Source organism: Mus pahari, chromosome 2, assembly GCF_900095145.1.
Source record: "Mus pahari chromosome 2, PAHARI_EIJ_v1.1, whole genome shotgun sequence".
In the NCBI taxonomy this organism is placed as follows: domain Eukaryota; kingdom Metazoa; phylum Chordata; class Mammalia; order Rodentia; family Muridae; genus Mus; species Mus pahari.
Genome location: NC_034591.1, coordinates 72,196,019 through 72,213,836, shown reverse-complemented (window position 1 = coordinate 72,213,836; position 17,818 = coordinate 72,196,019). Strand labels below are relative to the sequence as shown.

The 17,818-nt window shown below is 42.8% G+C and overlaps 1 protein-coding gene across 2 annotated transcripts in view; it reads right to left on the bottom strand.

Annotated features, from left to right (window-relative positions):
• Window positions 1-17,818, bottom strand: part of Creb5 (cAMP responsive element binding protein 5) — a 397,047-nt gene that overhangs the window by 70,893 nt on the left and 308,336 nt on the right. For both annotated transcript variants that reach the window (XM_021190043.2, XM_021190045.2), the window contains one exon: window positions 14,988-15,098. In XM_021190043.2, the coding sequence (XP_021045702.1) occupies window positions 14,988-15,098 (111 nt within the window). The remainder of the gene's footprint in view (window positions 1-14,987; window positions 15,099-17,818) is intronic.

Sequence of the window (17,818 nt, the reverse complement as noted above, 5' to 3'; positions counted from 1 at the left end):
TCCCAGTTGTCTACCCTGTAATTCCAGAAATGTGAACTACATCACTGACCAGTTGGTAAGGGGATAGATAGGGAAAACCTGCCTTTTTAGTCCCTAAGAGCTTCTAGCCTACATATCAGCCGGTGATTTGCATAATCCGCAACACTTCCCCCTACCCAAATCCTTTCTTCAGCCATCCAATGCAAACAAGATCTGGCTCCGGTTCCCTGAACTAATCCACACTAACACCATTTAGAAGGGAGGCTGTTCCTTGTAAGTTAGCAGAGCCAAATAAGCCCCCTGCAGCACAAAGAGAGGTTTAGTAGAAAGACATTCATGAATATGCCAGTAGGAGAGGCTCAGCTTCTAGGGTGGTTGCTGAATTCCAGTGCTACACCAACTTAGTAAAACTTCAAGGTTTTTAAAGGCAAGGTAAAGAATTTCATTCCTCCTCTCCTGAATTCTAATAGATCTTCCAGACCCTGATCACGAACAACAGTTTCACCAAGAGCACACATAACCTGACCTCAAGTCTAAATGCTCTTTCTGTATATACATGTGTTTACACTTGAAGTATTTCTCACGCTGAACTCTCAAACCGTGCCTTAGCATGGAGACAGCCTGTGTCCGTGAATAAAAGAGCTTGCTTTAATGAATTGCGTGCTTTAATTAATTTGGCCATGATGATTTGGGTCAGTGGTCTTTCTCCTCCCATCTTTGGGATGAAGAACTGTATATTCTCCCTGGGAAATCACCCTTTCCACCTTTCATATTTGTTTATATTAGCAAGTGCTGATGCATAGACATTTCTTTGGTGATGGGATGTTCCTATCTGTGATATATTTTATGGGAGCCACTGGCCACAGGTAGTAGTTATCTATACTAAAATCTAGGCACAAGATTTAGCATTGTATTTTAGATTATAATTTATTTTAGTGAATTTAGAATTTAAATATCCATATGCTGCTGGTAGCTACTCTACTGTAGAGCACGAGGCCTGGATGTAGCTGTGAAATCTTCTGACAGAGTTATTGGGGAGTTCCTCCTCCCTCCCTGCTAAGGGAGATCCCACAGTTCTGCATCTGACTGTATCATCACACTTAACATCACAATTAGTTATCCATTTGTGTACCTGGTTCCTCTATGAGAGTGTGAATTCCTAAAGGCTTCCATTAGGAACGCAAAGTCTTTATTATGTGTTTCTATGGACCAAGTGTAAAGTGGAACTTTAAAAATGCTCAACAAAGAGTTTTGGGGTACAGAATGAGTGAACTGATTGCTCTGTAGAAAGCTAGAGACATTTCCTCACAACAAGTGTGTGAAACCCATCTGTTGCAACAAAATGGATGACGACATTCCTGGTGACAGTGTGACAAACCATCTTTGCCTGAGGAGGTGACATAGCCCTTTATCTTATCTTTCCCTACAAACTCATACTCTTGTTTTATGCTGAACTGGAATTTAGAACAACTTGGTTTTAGACGACTCTAGTCATTAAGCCATGGCTCTGTCCAGACTTGTTCCTCAAGAAAATTCCCAGGAGACAGAGTTTGCTACCTACCGTGACAGAGTGAGGTGAGCATGCCTTTGCTAGGATCCTACATCCTTAAATAACTCACACTGGTCTAAAGGACAGCTAGACTCACTCATCAGACTTGAAAATAGCCAAGTCTTCGCATCCGATTATCATTCTTGTTCCAAAGGCTCACTAGCCAATGTGCTTTCTTAATAGCATCCTAGAGATGCAGTTACCGGAGTTCAAGGGACTGGGGACCAATGCTTCTGCTGCTAGCAATTCAATAAGCCTATTTTCAGAATCAAAGAACCAAAGGATGATCCTAATTGTTTTAGGAAGAAAACACCCCAGTTGGAATGGGGGTACTCATGTCATATTGAGTATACAGTTGCATCTCAGTGACAGGCATATTTCCAGTATCTGTAAAACTTGACAGCAATTTCTGCAGCCACAGTGATTGTCTGTTTTAAGCAATGGAATTTAACCTTTAGTAAATTCTGTGTAATTTTATCCCTTGTGTTCATTTTAACAGTAAAATACTTAATGACAAAGATATTTTTACATTCCTATGTCCAGGAATTAACCCTACTTTCTAGTCAGGCATAGAAAAATTGAATGTTTGAAATTTGAAATCACTCTGCCTTAAGGTGTTTTCTAAAGCAAGTCTTTTCAATTTGAAAAGAATTAAGAGTCTTCTTTATTTTATATATTTTAACTCATCTGCAAATTCAAAGTAACAGTTAGATAAATCCCATGGCTTCTCCCTATATCCATGTCTCCATAAAGAACATGACTAAGTGAGTTTAGGGCCAGAATTCTATGGCCAGTGTCTTCACATCTCTATTGAATGGTTAAAAGTAAGTCACTATCTCTTATAGCCAGTACTTCTGCTCTCTCAGACTACAGAGTTCACACAGCACGTTTTAAACACAAATTAAAACAACAGAAAAGTATTCTTTAAAATGGGGATGGGGGAAAGAAAAAAAAAACATTTAGAAACAAATTACTATGTGCTAAGTGTATTACCCCATTTAACCTCCAAAATGACCCTATAAAACGATGGCTTGCTCTTAGTTATCCCCATGTTTTAGATGCAGAAATGGAAAAAAAAAATGAAAGGTGAAATCTCTAAGTCAGGCAGCGCTTATTTAATGAGGCCTCTTGATTCTCAGAGGGAAAAAGAAATAGCCTCATCTTATTCTTAATTACAATGTAACCAATGCTTCCCATACCAGTCTAGCCTAAAGACTAGTGTGAAAGTGTTTCAGAGATCTTAAACGACGAACTTCATTTACTATTAAATGCAAGAAAACTTGGTGTTTTCTGACTTGTCTCTCAAGATTTCAAACTTAGGCAAGCACAAGACCCTGGGTGCAGCTGAGAGCTGACCCTCCTATGCAGGGCAAGGTGGGAATAGTCCATCAGAGTTATGGCTGTGCTATGGTTCCCATCCTCACTTGCCAGCCTGGCTACAGGGAAATGATGTGTGCACATGAGTTAGGAGAGTTACAGTAGACCAGGAGAACACCTCAGGACTGTCCCTGTCATGTGGCCTGACTGGCTGTCACCACACGGTTGATATGACACTGAGTGTCTCTGGGTCACTGTCACCAGCACTCTCCTGTGGCTGCTGCAATCCAATCCCCATGCTGTTTTTTAGGTCATCAGAGCAGCAGATATTCAGCATAAAAGGGCCATATCTGAGGCCTTTATCTGAAGCCCAAATCATCAAACTGCCACTTGTTGGCTGCCTGGCTTTGGGTGTTGTCTTCTGTGCATTAATTAATTCATAAGCCTGTGCAAATGAGATGGCTATGTCAGAGGATTGATAGGATTAAATAGCACAACGCATGGAAATGTGTGGTTCAAGTGCTCCCCACACAGTCTTTCACTGAATCCTTACCACACAAAAGGCAATCGGCAACAGGATGGACCATCAGCATTCAGTGTATACTTGATATGGTTGTATATTAGTAACCCAGATGCATGCCTTACACAAGTAGATATTTAGCACCAGGTATATGCCAGGTGTTCAGATCGTTCCCTTCTGGGAGCCAGACAGGTAAGGAGGTTAGAGTCGGGTTAACGGAGGACTCGCTCAACTTTAAAATAATTGACCTCACCCAGGAGGCTTAAGTTACTCATGCTTCCTGTTTAATGTTTACGACTCAGAGTGGATTCAGCAACACTCAACCCTCCAGGAATGATGGTGAAGTTTGGCCCATATAAACCCATGTGGTCATATGGCAACACGTGAAACGAACATGGCTGGAGATTGGCTTGGAGTCGAAGCAGAAGCTGTTCAGTCCTACTCAGGTCATTGGGAATGGTATGAACACTGAAGTCACTTAGGGAAATGTTTGTATGAAGAAAGGCTTGGAGAGATGAGCACAGGAGATGTGGTAGAGCCACGCTGAGAAAGTCACAAGCTTTGCAATAAATAGTCTGAGTAGCTATAAAAATCAGAACACTTAAGGAGATTAGAAGAAGAAGAAGAAGAAAAATCCCAAACCACAACACACACTGCTTCCAAGAAAAAGAGTGAGGTAAAACAAACGAGAAGTCTAGAGAGGAAAAAAACCTACTAAAAGCACATTGTAGGTGTGTGCTTGATCTTACAGAACATAAGCAGATTTAGTGAAGTAAGGGAGGGTGAGGGTTAATTTATCAGAATCTGAAAAATGCAATGACAAGACTGATTACTCTGTCATCACTCCTTAGAGTGCCAGTGCCAAATCCAGGTAAGAAACGTTCCTTTTTCTACTAGGGAGACTGAAGGGAGAGAATGACTTTAGTCCAAGGGTTTAAGACCAGCCTATGCAATACAGTAAGACCCTGTAACAAAGAAGAGAGGAGATGGGAAGTGGGCCTCAGAGGAAGGAGAAAAGAAAGAAGATGATAGAAGGGAAGAAAGAAAATATGTCTTAAAGCTGGAGAATAGTATCTTGGGCTGCTTCTCCATGTAGAGTGTTTGCCTAACACAGCAAGGTCCTGAGTTTAATCCCCAGCAGTGTATGAGAGAGAGAGAGAGAGACAGAAAGAGAGAGAGAGAGAGAGAGACAGAGAGAGACAGAGAGAGAGAGAGAGAGAGAGAGAGAGAGAGAGAGAGAGAGAGAGAGAGCAAGAGAGCAGAACATGCAAAGCACAAAGTGTTAAAGAAAGTTAAGTGGACAAATGCAGAAATGATGTCCAACATTAACCAAGATATAGGAAGTACAAACAAAAACTGACAAATATTTTGTTTCAAAAATAACAATGCTTACTATTCCTTGAAGGCTACAAGATAGGAATGTGGCACGTTCTCCTGTATTTCAGGAAGGAATAAAACTTGGTACAAATTTCAAGAACTTTGACAAGCACATATAGTATTTAAACTTTATATTCTTTTTGATCTATTAATTGCAATCCTGGGACTCTCTGCTAAGGAAATAATCAAAGGGGTAATTAAGTAGTTTCGAGGTAGCTGTTTGTTTTACTTTTGTGATCAAAGAACTATTCCTAGTGAAAAATCCAAATATCCTGAGATGAAAATAACAGAATAGTTCATTTTTATATGATATCCATGGTATAAATCATAGAACTATTAAAAAATGTTTATGAAAGATACTTCACGATAGAAGAAAAACACTCATAATATTAAAACTTTTAAGCACAGGCTATTAACTATGGAGGGTGATGCCAAGTTCACACAAAAAGGGAAAATGACAAAAGAAAAACAATGTTAACATGTCTCCAAAGTTTTACTATCATATATTAAATATAACTCAAGCTATTCTGGAATCTACAAATCTACGTGTTTTTTTTGTTTTCCTTGAGTTTTGTTTTAAGTAGATTTCAATGCTAAAGTGTCAATGCCCTTGGCCCATCATGGGCCTTTCTGGCAAGTGTCGTCCTTGGCAGTGGTTGGCAGTGCCCAGGAACTCACACAGATATTTGGTGAGTTGTACAAAAGACATACCAAACACCTCCCTGTCACAGGATTGTCTGGGTCCTGAAAATTTACCATTTGTGGGTGAAAACCTTGCCTTCTGCCTAAAACTTAAAAACATAAGATAAACAAGCAAATGAAGAGCTACCATCTTGGATGACATATTAGGTGACAGGAATACCCTGAAGTTATTCGTATCCCCCTCCCCCATTTTCTTAACAGTATTTACCAGGAACCCAATGTATGTAACAATATAGCAAACTAGGGAGATGGAACTAAGTCAAATTGTCCTGTGCTCTAAGGCATGTACAGGGTGACACAGGCAGGGACCCTAACACTGCTCAGGGAGGGCTTCTTGGTGAGAAAAGGAGAAACAGAGGTCAAGCTGAGGCCAATCTCAGAGAAGGTGTGACTTCTGCCCTCTTGTGAAGCTGAAAAGACTTCCCAGAGATGGTGCATTCTAGAGGAGTCTGATGAGAAGGAGCTTCCAGGGCTCCAGGGGACGGTAAGCAGAAAGGACAGAAGTGGATAGGCCAGGCAGCCAGATGTTGGGTGGGGCACTGGGAAAGTAGGTGGAGAAGGGGCTTGGATGATCAAGAGCCAGACCGAAGTCTTGCCTACTATGGGAATGTAATGTAGCCTGCTTCCCTGTACTGCCAACAGAAGGACGGTCCACGAGTGCAAGCAAAATACTTATAGGCTCTGAAGTTCTACCTGTGTGCCCCTCACTCCTCAGGCCCCAGATTATGATACAAGCCTGTTGCCTACTTATCTGTCTGAGGACATGAAGTCACACTTGTGCAACCATTTAAACACAGCTTCCATTCTAGCAACTACATAGAGAATTTGGAAACGAACTCAGTTGATGTACGCCTGCATTGGTGGAACTGACTGTTAAGAATCTTGTGATACTTTGAGTTCGTGTCAAGATGCATCTCACATAGTACTTTCAGCTAGCTTTCCAAATGAATGGGATACAAAGAGAATTTTAAAAGGATACCAATGGAGGGAAATATACTTTGTTTTACTTTAGACTCGATGATTAAATCCCCTTTGCTTCATTAAGAAAACTATGCTTAAAATCAACACTGTAGCTCCACTCACTCAAAAGTCTAAGTTTTCTCACACATCTCTTCTGTCTTTAGTACATTAAAAAAAAAAATCCTAAAGTACAAAGCAAAACTTTTGTTATTAGCTAGACTGGCCCAACTTTTGGAAAATATAAATTATACTCACTCCGAGAAAAGAAACCGAACTCTATCTCTGCAGAGCAGAATTTGCCTACGAGCACTTCTGCGTGACTTTCCTTTTTTTTCTCCTTGGTTTCTGTGACACAAGCAGAGTTTGTTTGCACAGTGTTCCAAAGCAGACAAGGAAACACGTGTGTGCACACGTACACAGATACACAGGGAAGACACGCCCAAAAGCCCTGACAGGGAATGTTCCCAACCAGACTGTGCGTTCCTTGTCCAGATGTGGCTGACTTTAGGCTCAGGAACATTAAACTAATACAAAAACAAGACCCAGCAACGCACGTGCTGGGCTCCGTGACAAGAGGCCATGAGCAATGGAGATTGTATTTCACCTATTGTCATGGTGACCAAACCAGGGTGGATCCTGGCAGAAAGAGAAAGAAATAAAACCCAGAAGACAATGAGTCCGAGGAGTCTGAGTGTGGGGAGAGCCATGACAGATATGGATTTAACTGAGAGATTCTTTCTTTTTCTTATTTTACTATGAGTACGGGCGTTTTGCTTGCATGTGTGTCTATGTACCACGTGCATGCCGGATGCCCATGAAACCCAGAAGAGAGCATCAGATGCTCTAGAATTAGTGTTACAGATGATTGTGAGCCACAGTGGATGCTGGGGATTGAACTTGCATCCTCTGAAAGAGCAGCCAGTGCTCTTAACCACTGAACCATCATCTCTCCAGGCCTGAGAATCTTTTTTTTTTTTTTTTTTTCTAGAGACAAGGCCTCACTCCATAGTCTGGTTTGGCCTCAAACTAGTGGAAGACTCCTGCCTTGGTCTCGTTAGTGTTGGAACCATAAGTGTGTGCCACGCCTAGTTGTGCTTAGCTCTTTTTCAATATCCCTGCATGCTTTAGTGGCCTCAGTCCTTGCCCAACACAATTCAGAACTCCAAGGAGACAAGCCAGATCCACAGGAGCCCCAAGAAGATGGTGATGAGACAAGGAAACATAGGTTATTGTAGGCAAAATTCTACAATAGAATTTTGTAGATGAGCACCAAGGAGCACCAAGAAGATGGTGATGAGACAAGGAAACATAGGTTATTGTAGGCAAAATCCATCTAGTATACTAGATGTCAAGAGATAAAACTGTGGTATGGATTCCTAGACTTTCTTGTGAATTGGGATAAAGTGACAGTCCCAGGTCTTCAGAACAAAGTCTCACCAGTGGCCAGATAATGGGACCCACACCTTTGGACCACAAGATGCCTTATTTTGTTTCCCAGTAACCTGAAAAGGAAGCCCAGCATCTTCTCTCTCCGTGTGCTTTACAGCATCTCTGTCCACAGTAAGAACTCCAAGAAATGGACACCTTAGAAAGTACCCTACCTGCAGCCAGCAGCTAGCTTGCCCTAACCGCTACAGTCGAGCACACAGAGAGGGGGCTTCATTCAACTCGGAAATCAGGAATCCTCATCAAGTCTTCCTCCTGTGACAGTTTGTGACCTTAGACAAGTTATTGACTTGAACCTCAGACCATTGATTATTAAATTCCCCTAAAATAGTCCCAAGCCTCATTGTGCTTTGTAATTTGTTGATAAATTCTAATTCTTGATTTCAAGAGAAGTATCCACTTGGGTTTGAGAGTCTGACCCCCAGGGAACAAAACGCTGTAGGAACTCATTCTGTCCCTGTGGAAATATCAATGGCCTCAGAATCTAAGCATTTACATTTTATTTGACAAGTGACATAATACACCCACCCACATGGTAAATGGGTACATTGAAGGAGCAGATGACAGGTCCTGCTCTCTACCAATAGGAAGGAGCTCTCTACTCTCAGTCAGGTGCTGTTTAGTTCTTTTGTAACAGTAGATAATATGATCTAGCCAGGCGTAGCTACACAGGAGAGTGGAGAAGCCTTTTCTCTGGGATTTAGAGGGGCCTTGAGAGCTGAGCAGGTATAGTAAGCTAAGCAGTTCCTGGGCCTGTGCTGCTTCTGGGTTTACACCACCAAGCTTGCTTGCCATGGGAAAACAAGAAGTGGCATGGCAGGAAGAGGGAAGCACCCAAGGAGATCTGAACCCAGGCCTGTGACAGTAGCTCATCAGGTCCTGTCGTGTACGGTTGGGAGGGTCTCTTAAGCTCTGTGTCTATAAAATGAGGATGTTTAGGGCTCCTGAGAAGTTCCAGTGGCATCACGCATTAGAAAACACCTTGTGGTTTGTAAAGGGCTCTCCCTAGGCAAGGTTCAAAGCAGGGGTGTGTGTGGGGGGGGAATTCATGCTCCAGCGCTGTATCCTAACAGCTGCTTGTGCTTTCAAAACATCTCAGAGTTGCTCTCACCAGACTGTCAAGGGGTTAAAAGAGAAGACATTACAGCATGCTCCCCATCTTTCCTGCCACATACAAAACAAGTGCTTAATTAACGCTGACAATTACGATGTTCGACCACAGAACTCTAAGGGGGCAAATTGCCTATAAAATGAGACACGTTGAATGTATTAGCGAAAACATTCTCATGGAATCTTACATAATTCCTATTAGTCTGCTCCTTGGGCAGTGGCTTTCAGAAGAGCAGAGCAAGAGGATTCTGGAAAAAAATAAAAATATATGGTCACTTAGTCCAGTCCATCATCGTGTTTTGATTACTAGCTGCAGGGACACATGGCCGCTAGCATGACTCAAAAGTTAATGAGAGCTTCCTTAGAGTCAACAGCACTTCCTGCCCCGCCGGGAAGCTTCGGTGCAGCAGACAGGGAGTCATTCATAGCCTCCTACTCCAGCACTTTTAGGAAATGGAGCTGGGGCTGATTGAAGCCAACAGGCTTATATTTCTGAGGGGTGGCAGGGAGATGCTACCAGGGGCTTGCTTTTTCATGGGTTCAATCTCTCCAGGCAGCTCCACGGGGAGTTGGGTTTGTCTGTGATTTATCTGTTGGACAGTGGGTGGCCAAGGGGCACCACAGGGCAAACAGTCACCCCACTTGATAATTAGGGAGGGGAAAGGCAAACACAAACACACCCAGGTTGACATTCAAAACAAAGTGAGTGTTTAACCAAGACTTGCTTGCTATACCACCCTAATTCTCTGTCTGAGGCCAGTGAGGAGGAGTCCATTGGGTAACAGCAGCTCTGCTGCTGCTGCTGCTGCCTTCTCAGAGGCGCTGAGCCACTGAAGCACAAGCCAGGTTGAAAACTAAAGGCCCAAGAATGGAGCCCAGCTGTGTGCTTTATCAAAGACTTGATTTCCCCAAGTCTCCAGAGCGCTGAAGCCTCCTTGCTTCAGTAAAGGGCTTGTCTCAGTTCCCCTCATCCCGTAAAGGTCTTGCCTCTCCAGTCTTAGTTCTGTGCTCATTCCCACAGGCACATATTTAAGTAGTTATTCAGTTAACTCCCATCACCCCTATAGATGAGCTATTGACCATCAGTGTGTGAAATCCAGCATGACCAGTCAGTCTTCCATGATGGAAGAAACAACACTGGCTATAGATTGCCTTCAGTTCCTAGAAGAGGAATGGCATTATTCCAACGTCTGTTTCTGAAGAACACACACACACACACACACACACACACACACACACACTCATATATATATATATATATATATATATATATATATATATATATATATTGCTGCTTTCTTCTCAAGGAAAAAGCATGATGGGCCTTGTTGAGATATCTTTCTAAAAAATTAAACTTGGCTGGCTATTCCTTACAAGTGCAGCATGTAGCTGGGAATTTCTGTGGCTTCATTCTCTCCTTCTCTGCCCCAGCCTTATTCTCTACCAGCCCCGTCTCACACATCTCCTTAGCACTTTTTGTACCTTGCATAGTTCAAACTGCACTTTAGACAGCCTAGTCACATTCCGTTTCCACTCATGGGCCTTTTACAGTTCAAGGTGCCCCCATAGTTCGGGGATGCTCCTTGAGGAGCTTCCAGTCAGTTGAGAGAGGGAGATGTGTGGTGAGGGAGATGTAAGTTGTAATAAGTGGCAACAAACTGTGTTGCGTGAAGAGGTGGCAGAGTGGGATCTGTGAGGGAGCCCACCAAGCTCTTGATAAGTGGAGGGGGACACTCTGAATCTATCATGTTGATTCAGAGGTCCAAGCTAACATTGCCCCCACCATCCACATATAAATGTACATTAAAGTAATTGAATTTAATCTGATGGCTACTGACATTTGATAGCTCTGTCATATTTGTATCCTAAAGTTCAGTGTTATAATCAAAAGCTTTGTCATTGGGCTGTGGTAATTGCATGGTACACATGAAGCCCTGGGTTCAAATCCAACCATGGCATAAGTCAGGCAGGAAGGTGCACATCTATGATCCCAGCATTCAGATAGATGGAGAAAGGATGTTTCAAAATAAAAGGTTATCTACTTACAGTACCTAGGAAGTCTGAGGCCAGCTAGGCTATGAGACTCTGTGTCAAACCAAAACGAAAAATATCTTTGTCATTAGAACTGTCATTGCAGGAACCAGCTTTTGCTAAATAATGTGTCATTAAGTCAGTTTTTAAACCGCTTTCCCCATGCTATCAACTAGGGGCAATGTGTTCTGTAGTGTGTTTTCTGGGGACAGAGACAGACACAGACAACTACAACTCTTTTCCTAGGAGAAACATCCTCCAGCCTTCATTAACCCTGGTCAAACGGAAGGTAAGACCGACAGAGCAGCCAGAGCCTTTGAGAGCAGCTGGCCTTATGCCATCCTTCACTTTAACTAGCTTCTACACCGTGGTAGTCACCTACTCTGCGGTAAGATGCAAGACAGGGACATAGATACGTTCCCACAGCGCATTCAGCTTCCAGACCCCTTTACAACACAATCCCACCCAAAGCTATATAGAAGCTTTCTACTTCCCACAAGAAGAAATCTAATCTCACACAACCTGGGAAGTTGAGTCAAGAGAATCCAAAAGTAGAAGCCAGCCTGGGCTACCTGATGAGTTCAAGTGAGGCTGAGTAACTTAATAAGACCCTTTCTCAAAATAAAAATAAAAGAAGACCTGGAGACATAGACCATATAGGACCACGCTTTAAAAAGGAAAAGAAAAGAAGAAAAAGACCATGGAGACGAAAAGGATCCATTTGTCCTGACTGAGAACATCACTCTTACATACTCCTGCTCAGTTCCGTGCTGTAGACGGGAACGATGCCTGTCCCATGATGCCTTGCATTTGCCTTTCCTCCTCCGTCCCCTTTCCCCATGTTCCCCCTTTCTCTCTCCTCACGCTCACCCCAATCCTCCCCACTTCTTTCCCTTTCTCCCTTTAATGTTAAAATATCCCCCAAGTACCTGGTGACTTGTGTTTTCGCAGACCCCACTTCCAACTAAGACACCCAGAACCCAAGAATCCATGGAAAGGTCTCATAATTTAGAATAATTAGAAAGATGTGAGGGTTCCAGTGACTTCAGCTCATTCATGATCCCCAAATGAAAGCTTATATGTATGTACACACATGGAAAACTGTGACATCAGCTCACCACCAGCTTCAGAACCTAGACAGCTTTTAACCAGCGCTACGATGGAGGTAGGGCGATAAATCAAAGATTAGCACACATGCTTTTAGTAAGCTGCCCCTAATTAGTACAACTCTGAGTTTGGTAAGAACCTCAATTGTTTGTTCGTTTGTTTGTTTGTTTCTTGTCAGCAGAGAACAGATGATCTCCAGCAAAAGAAAGAGATACACTCTACTGGGCAGTTCTGGTCACTGAGCCTCTAGCAAAGCTGTACATTTGAAATAAGCTCTGCCTTGTGAGTTTGTCCACCTCCAGGTTCAGGATGATGGCTTTTGTCAGAAGCCAGTGGGGAATCTGAAATGCAGCCTGCCTGAGACAGGGCATCCTCAGGAGAGTCAGGCTGCCGTGCTGAGGTGAGGCCGGCTCCTCCTCAGTAGCTGTTCGCTGGTGTGTTCTGAGAACACACCCTGCCGAGGACATTCATCACAAAAGCCCCTGTGTGACCTTAGGAAAAGTCCTTGAAAACAGTGAAACAAGAGTCTCCATTGAAATCTGGAACCCATTCCAGTCTCGCACAGGAAGAAAATTAGGCATAGAACAACAAAGCCTGCAGTTCAGAGAAACCTGGGGAGGCTCTGGCTGACATTAAAATCATGGAAGACTTTCCCCGCCTTGAATGCTTGGTATTTCATCAAATCTTTTCATCTGTGCAGCCCCCAAAGCGGCTAGAGAACACGGTATGGGTGAAGATGGCTATAATGGAGCAAGTAGTTGGCAAAACAGAGTAAAAGTAGAAATGCTGACTGCCGTGATCAAGCCCACCTGACACTTTTCCAAGCTGCTACGTGAACGCTAGTCTTCCAAACGTTAGCAGCCAACACTGCTGTTTTCCCCTCTGGGATAATGTCTTGGTCACTGCAGGGGCAGCAGAGGTAACAGCTGGGGGCAAAGAGAAAAGCTTGCTTCCCAGGCACAGATTCTGAGATCAAGTTCATGAGTCCAGACATCACCAGCCTGGAAATATTTATTCACTTAGAACATGAATCAGCAGAGGGGTGCTTACTCCGTGCATTTAACACAGCAAACATTTGTGGGGTAACACTATTTTTATAAGGACAGACCAGTTCCCTTTTGTTCCTAGCTGACATTACTCAGAGCTAATTTGCCATATCATGTGACTGAGTTCATGCATGTAAATAATTATAACCCTGTACCACCTGTGGGAGCAAGAAGAGAGGTGGCATTTTCTTTTCCTTTTTCTTTCTTTCTTTTTTTTTTACTTTCTTCTTGTGACTTTTTCGTTAAATTGTGATTTTTAAGACCCAGTAATAATGAATTGTCAGGGGTACATGGTTTGAAATCATATTCTTACACTTCATCTCTAGTTTGTCTGAAAGAAGGACACAGATTTCATAGCAAGGAAGAAGACTGAAGGATCCTTTAGCTGGGAACAGACGTGTTAGACTTAGCCCCAACACATTTACTCATACACGTACAAATGGTTTAGTTTTGTTTCTTCTTAAGCACCTTTATAGTTCACTTTTATTTTCCTTCAAAAAGGAGGTGTGTGTGTGTGTGGGTGAATGTCATTACTCCGGTCTCCAACATAGATGCCAATCTGAACTTTATTTTGCCAGCAAGTATTTGGTTTGGCTCTGTGGCAGTTGAGTTGAAAAATATTTGCCAATTCCAAAAAGACTTAGCAAGCTTTGCTGTGGACGCTGTGCCATCTGGCACATCACAGGGCCTGTGGCTGAGCAAAGAGAGCTCTCTGGACCATAGCTTTCATTTGCTCAGGGTTGCTAGCCCTGTGGGTTCAGTTCATTCCTAGGGTCAAGAAATTACAGGTCAAATTGGTGAGATTCCCCAAAGCAGTGACAAAGCAGGGCATGTGTGTGTGTGTGTGTGTGTGTGTGTGTGTGTGTGTGTGTGTGTTGTATTAGGACAGATTCCACAAGCAGCATGATGGATAACTTCCAGAATGGTCCACAACATCCTCACACACAGTCCAGGCTGCCCACCAGCACTCCAGATGCATGCCCACTGCTAGAAAGCTCTACCCTTACCTGACACAAACAAACAAACAAGAAAGAAAAAGGAAAGAAACGTTGTGCTGCATTTCCAGTCATCTGTGTGAACTATGGTGCTGGAATTTAGCTGTATTAGAAGTAAAAGTGATGCTTCTTGTAACTGCTAAATAGTCTCAGAAAATCCACGTTATATTGGCAAGACACATGAGAACCTGCTTTATTAGCACCTAGTAGAATATAGACACATGGATACATCTTGAAGTATTGGAAGACTGGTCTCACTGCTCCTAAACATCATAGGTTAAAGGTCACTGAAGGTTGTCATGTGTGGTCATGTCTTTCAAGTACAGATGGCCAGAAACAAGACCCCCAACCTTTCTAACAGTGTTACACGTAACTAAGATCTATGTCAAAAAACATCATCATCATCAGCAGCAGCAGCAGCAGCAACAACAACAACAACAACAACATAGTGTTCCTATAACTGTGGACACTTAGGAATTAAATGTGTCTTAATGACATTTTGTAGGAAGAGTGAAATCGAAGATGTAGCTAGGATATAGAGTTCTGTATTTTGTTTTTTCACACAATGAGCAAATAAACACATAGTTGGGCACTTGTCCAAATTTCTCAACATCCTCGTCCTTAACATCACATGCCAATCATATACTTGGGACCTGATTATCTGATACAGAAAACTTGTAAACAAATACCTAGAAGGCAAAGTCAATCATTCACCCATCTTTCCAGAGAAAAACCTATTCACCAGAACCAAGATGAGCGGTCTCTTAACTGAGGTTTGGAGTCAGAGCAGAACTCAGTGTTACTACCACGCATGATGTAATGAAAGGACGACTGAAGCTCTTACTTACCATTTTGGCTTCTGAATGCATTGGTTGGACTTGGGGAGAAGCACAGGGGTTGCTGAGGTTTGGACCTTGCATGCCCATGATGCTGGAGTTCACTGACATCTGTCTCTCCATCTAACAAAAAGGAAGGTAACACAATTAGAAGACAGAGAAGGGCAGCGGTGGCTACAAAGTTGCCCCTTGCTTTGCTTTGCTTGCAGTCTGGGGAGGTCATGAAGCATTTCACCTAACAGCCGAGAAACCGCAGGCTTGGTGCAGGGAAAAATGCCCCTTGAATATTGAACGTGAGCGCATTAAAGGATTTCCCAGTTCTGTGTTCTCTGTAGAAGATTCATGATGCCAAGAAGGATCGTCTGGTCTGGCAGGCATCGCCAAAGAAAACTACCAAATGCTTTTGATTCACTACACATTTTAAACCACCACTAATCATATTTATTTTTTGTTGCTATAAAGAATAATGTATGTATAGATGTTAAAAGATTATATAATATACCAAATGGTTACCTTAGGATGCCTTTAGCATTAGTTTACCTGAAATTTTATATGGTAAACACGAATCATTTGGCAATAAAAAGATAAATTTAATTTTAAAGAAGTTCTGTCCCCTATAGTGCTTCTCTCTGAGTATTAGCACAATCAAAACAGCCCAGGACACGTGGCACAGCCCAGTAATCTCTGCACTTGGTAGGCAAAGGTGGGAGAATAGATCACTCTAGGCTACATAGGGAATTCTAGGCCAGTCTGAGCTACACAGTAATACCCCATCTTAAAAACAACCAAAATCAGAACCTTAACCACCACTACTACTCCTGCTAAATATATATAGAATAGCTGCCCTGGTCTATCTCCTGCTCTTTAGCTAGTCACGATTCCCCACAGCTGTAGTGCCAGGATTCCACAGCAGGCTTAGGCTTTCGGCAAGAGAGAAAGAAGTTGGGGTGGGGATTACACATCACAGGTGAATAGTTTCACTTACAAGCCCTCTTGCTAGCCTACCCCATTGTTTAGAATTAACAGCAGGGCCAGACCTCTGGCATCCTTGGAGTGTTAAGGTCACTGTCTGACATACTATGGAATAACTTTCTTTATCAATTTTAGGTCTTCTGGGACATTGGAACATTAATACATATCGTACATGAGCTATTGAGAAGATGGAATCTAGGTCTAAACATGAACCCCATTAATATTTCATGTACCTCTTACACATAAAACCTGTAGTTAATATATTAAATTGTAGTGCTCCTGACCTCAAAAAGTTTTAGATTTTGAATTTACAGATTAATCAACTTGCATAGCAAAATTTCTGCGTCAGTGCAGAAAGAATGCATGTGATGCATTAATTAAGGAGAAAATTAATACTTTTCAAAGAAAATAACCAAACTTTCTGTTGTTAGTCAATTGATGCTTCAATGTATTTCTACCAATGTTAGAAATGTGGTTAGAAGTCTAGAGGTACCTCATACCCCTATCCAGTTTTAGAAAGCAGAGTTTCTTATGGATGAAGGTTCAAAGTGGAGTGTGGGGACTTCCCCAAGGGGCAAGCTTGAGAACGATCTGGAGTAAATGGTTGTGGAAAGGTCACTAAGGTCGCTGAGGTTCAGTGGCTGTGATTTCTTTTGTATTGACCCCTGGCACAGGCATCTGGCTATTAGGCTGTTGTGTGCAGTCAGGTGGTACCCGCTAAAAGCTTTCTTCTAAGGTGGGCACCCAGCTTTCTCTCAGCCTGGATCAGCTGACCTGTTATCTAGCAGGGGTGTGGGAAAGGTGTCAAGAGAAAGTAATGAAGGCCAATTTCCCGAGGCCTTGATAATTCAGCAAAATGAAAAGTCCACTCCCGAGTGTGCTCTAACTCTCGAGGAGGCAAACGTACTCTATTTTTAAATCATTTGAGTTGTGATAAAATATACTTAACATAAAACTTACCATTTGGCCCGTTTTAAGTGCTCTTGAGTATCATTAAGAACATTTGCTGTAATTAAGCTGTGAAGAATTCAAGAAATGTGCCTTACTTAGAACTTTCACCCCGAGCCTGAGCGATACGGGGGAGTGGAACAACATTGGGCCTTTTATTCCAATGAGGACTCTTATAGAGAGGGGAATTTAAACCCAGGTGGGTTTGCCTTCACAGTTTAGAAGGATGGACAATTCTAGCTACACAGGGGTGAGAGCAACCTTGTGGCTGCCTGCTGAGGAGTCAGCTCTCCAGTTCATTTCTCTAAGTAGTTAAGTATTGTGTCGGCTCCATTACACAAAATACTGGTTCTGAACGGGCTGCTTTCTGTAACTGCTAAATAGAAAATGTGGATTTTGTGTCAGGTAGACTATGAACAAGCATCATTTCTGAAAATCATCCTGGAATTTGCTGGGCCAGCATCCTGTCCTCGCTGTAACCCTAACTTTAAAGAGCTGATGGGGAACCGAATGGCCTTGCTGAATGCCCAGCAGCGGTTTCCCACCACGTGTAAATGATCCAGGCCAGCATTAGGCTGTAGCTCAGTGGTAGAACACTCATTAAACCTGAGGAGGCCCTGGCTCCCACCTCCGCCGACTGAACAAAAACACCCATACGAAGGGTTCCCCTCTCTTCTCACATTCCAGAGCAAGGGCTAGAGTGTTTCCAGGTTACTCATCTTTTCTAATGAGAAATGGGTGTGCATTTTCCCAAAGTAGGAAGGCATTTGACTTTCAAGATAATAGGAAATCACTACTCAGGAAATCCTTGAAGGCTGAGCCTGCCTTCCCTACAGGGAAATGTCTAGCAGTTTGTGGCACACAGAAAGTGCTCAACAAGGTGTGTAGGATGAATGGGTGGGTGGATGGGTGGATGGGTGGGT